Source organism: Echinops telfairi, unplaced genomic scaffold (assembly GCF_000313985.2).
Source record: "Echinops telfairi isolate 266 unplaced genomic scaffold, ASM31398v2 ScPeMD7_7458;HRSCAF=8496, whole genome shotgun sequence".
Classification (NCBI taxonomy): Eukaryota; Metazoa; Chordata; class Mammalia; order Afrosoricida; family Tenrecidae; genus Echinops; species Echinops telfairi.
Genome location: NW_022111358.1, coordinates 28,435,005 through 28,436,695, shown reverse-complemented (window position 1 = coordinate 28,436,695; position 1,691 = coordinate 28,435,005). Strand labels below are relative to the sequence as shown.

Sequence of the window (1,691 nt, the reverse complement as noted above, 5' to 3'; positions counted from 1 at the left end):
GTATTTCCTCACTGCTACATTGCCCTTGATTAAGCCCCACTAGGCATCCTACACCCTTCTCTCTTGTGGGTCTTTTTTGCTCAATCCCCTAAAAGAAGAAATCATTCAATATCTTAAAGCCCTTGAAAATTCAAAACCAACATTAACCTGAAAAACACAACTATTTCTAAGCTTCCATTAATGCATTTCAGAATTGCTTTTCAAATTATGTTCCACTGAATGATACAGATACTGTATTACGAGTTGGAGAGTTTTCTAAATGAAACAAATGGGAAAGATAAGTGGGAAACATTTAAAAGCTTAAGGCTTAGCAAGAAATATTCAATAATTTACCCATTCAACAAGCAATCTCTGCTTTCCTACTGTGTAAAAGACACTGGGTGGTGCTGGGAAACAGGCAAACGAATAATTTGGAGAAAAATTATTTATGACAACTTCTCTACTCCACCCAACTTTCTTTTCTTCTCTGTTACAGATATTAAGTGGGCACAATGATTGGATTATTTGTACACCAATGAGTTATCAATTTGCATAAATCATCTGCTTGCCGAGTTGGCCAAAAGGAGAGGGAGAGGGGACTTGAGTGTGGAGAGTGACCTTTCCAACTGCAGTGGCCTATAAAAGGTTGGCTTCTCCGCATTCCTGCCATCGCTTCCTCTCAGCTTGTCGCTCCGTGGGCAGTGGATTTCCCCAGCAACAGCATGTCACTCTCAGTGAGCACTTGTGGTATGCCCCGGCGGCTGTCCTCCCAAAGTGGGACAGCAGGCAAAGCCAGGGCCATGTCCACCTCCAGTGTTGGAAGTGTCTGTGGGGGCAGCACTCTGGGCTTCGGAGGCAGCCGTGGGGGAGGCTTTACGGCTGCTTCCATGTTTGGCTTTAGCTCTGGCTTTGGTGGGGGCTCTGCAGGTACCATTGCAGGAGGATTGGTCGCTGGTTATGGACTGTGTCTGGGGACCAGCTTGGGGGGAAGCCCACGAGGGGGCTCCTTAGGCATCCTCTCTGTCAACGATGGAGGCCTTCTCTCTGGATCGGAGAAGGAAACCATGCAGAATCTCAATGACAGACTGGCTTCCTATCTGGATAACGTCCGCGCTCTGGAAGAGGCTAACAGGGAGCTCGAAACCAAAATTCAAGAATGGTATGAAACGAGAGGGGCTGGGGCTGGAGACCCCGGGTCACAGAGTGACTACACTAAGTACTATGCGTTGGTTGAAGACCTCAGGAATAAGGTAAGAGATGTCGTTTGGAGGAGCTTTGGGAATTACTTTTCCCTTTGGTTTTTACTGCGACGACACACCGTCATGAAGCTCAGAGGAGTTTTTCATTCTGATTGTATTCTCAAGATTTCCGTTCCCTTGTGTCATTCCACACGCGGTGTATGCCCACCACTCTTCTGTAGAAAGCAGGTTGCTTACTGTTTAAATAATATCTTTTCTATGGATTCTCTTAGAGGAGAAAAATGAAACACCCCTAGCGTTTTTTTTTAATGACCTAACAATCTTCAGGCCGACAATCGGTATAATGTATAATGCTTGCATTTCAGGGGCTCATTTTGGGTGCCGCCCCCTGTTTTGCCAGATCATTTCTGCCAGCGTCGGAAACGCCCGGCTCATCTTACAGATCGACAATGCCCGACTGGCTGCCGAGGACTTCCGGATGAAGTGAGTGAGATAATAGAAAAACGGACAAAG

The 1,691-nt window shown here is 46.4% G+C and overlaps 1 protein-coding gene across 1 annotated transcript in view; it reads left to right on the top strand.

Moving 5' to 3' along the window:
* Positions 1-686: 686 nt before the first annotated feature.
* KRT12 (keratin 12) overlaps positions 687-1,691 on the top strand; it is a 6,237-nt gene continuing 5,232 nt past the window's right edge. The window contains exons 1-2 of the mRNA XM_004707455.4: positions 687-1,229; positions 1,579-1,661. Of these exons, the coding sequence (XP_004707512.1) occupies positions 702-1,229; positions 1,579-1,661 (611 nt within the window). The 5' untranslated portion in view covers positions 687-701. The remainder of the gene's footprint in view (positions 1,230-1,578; positions 1,662-1,691) is intronic.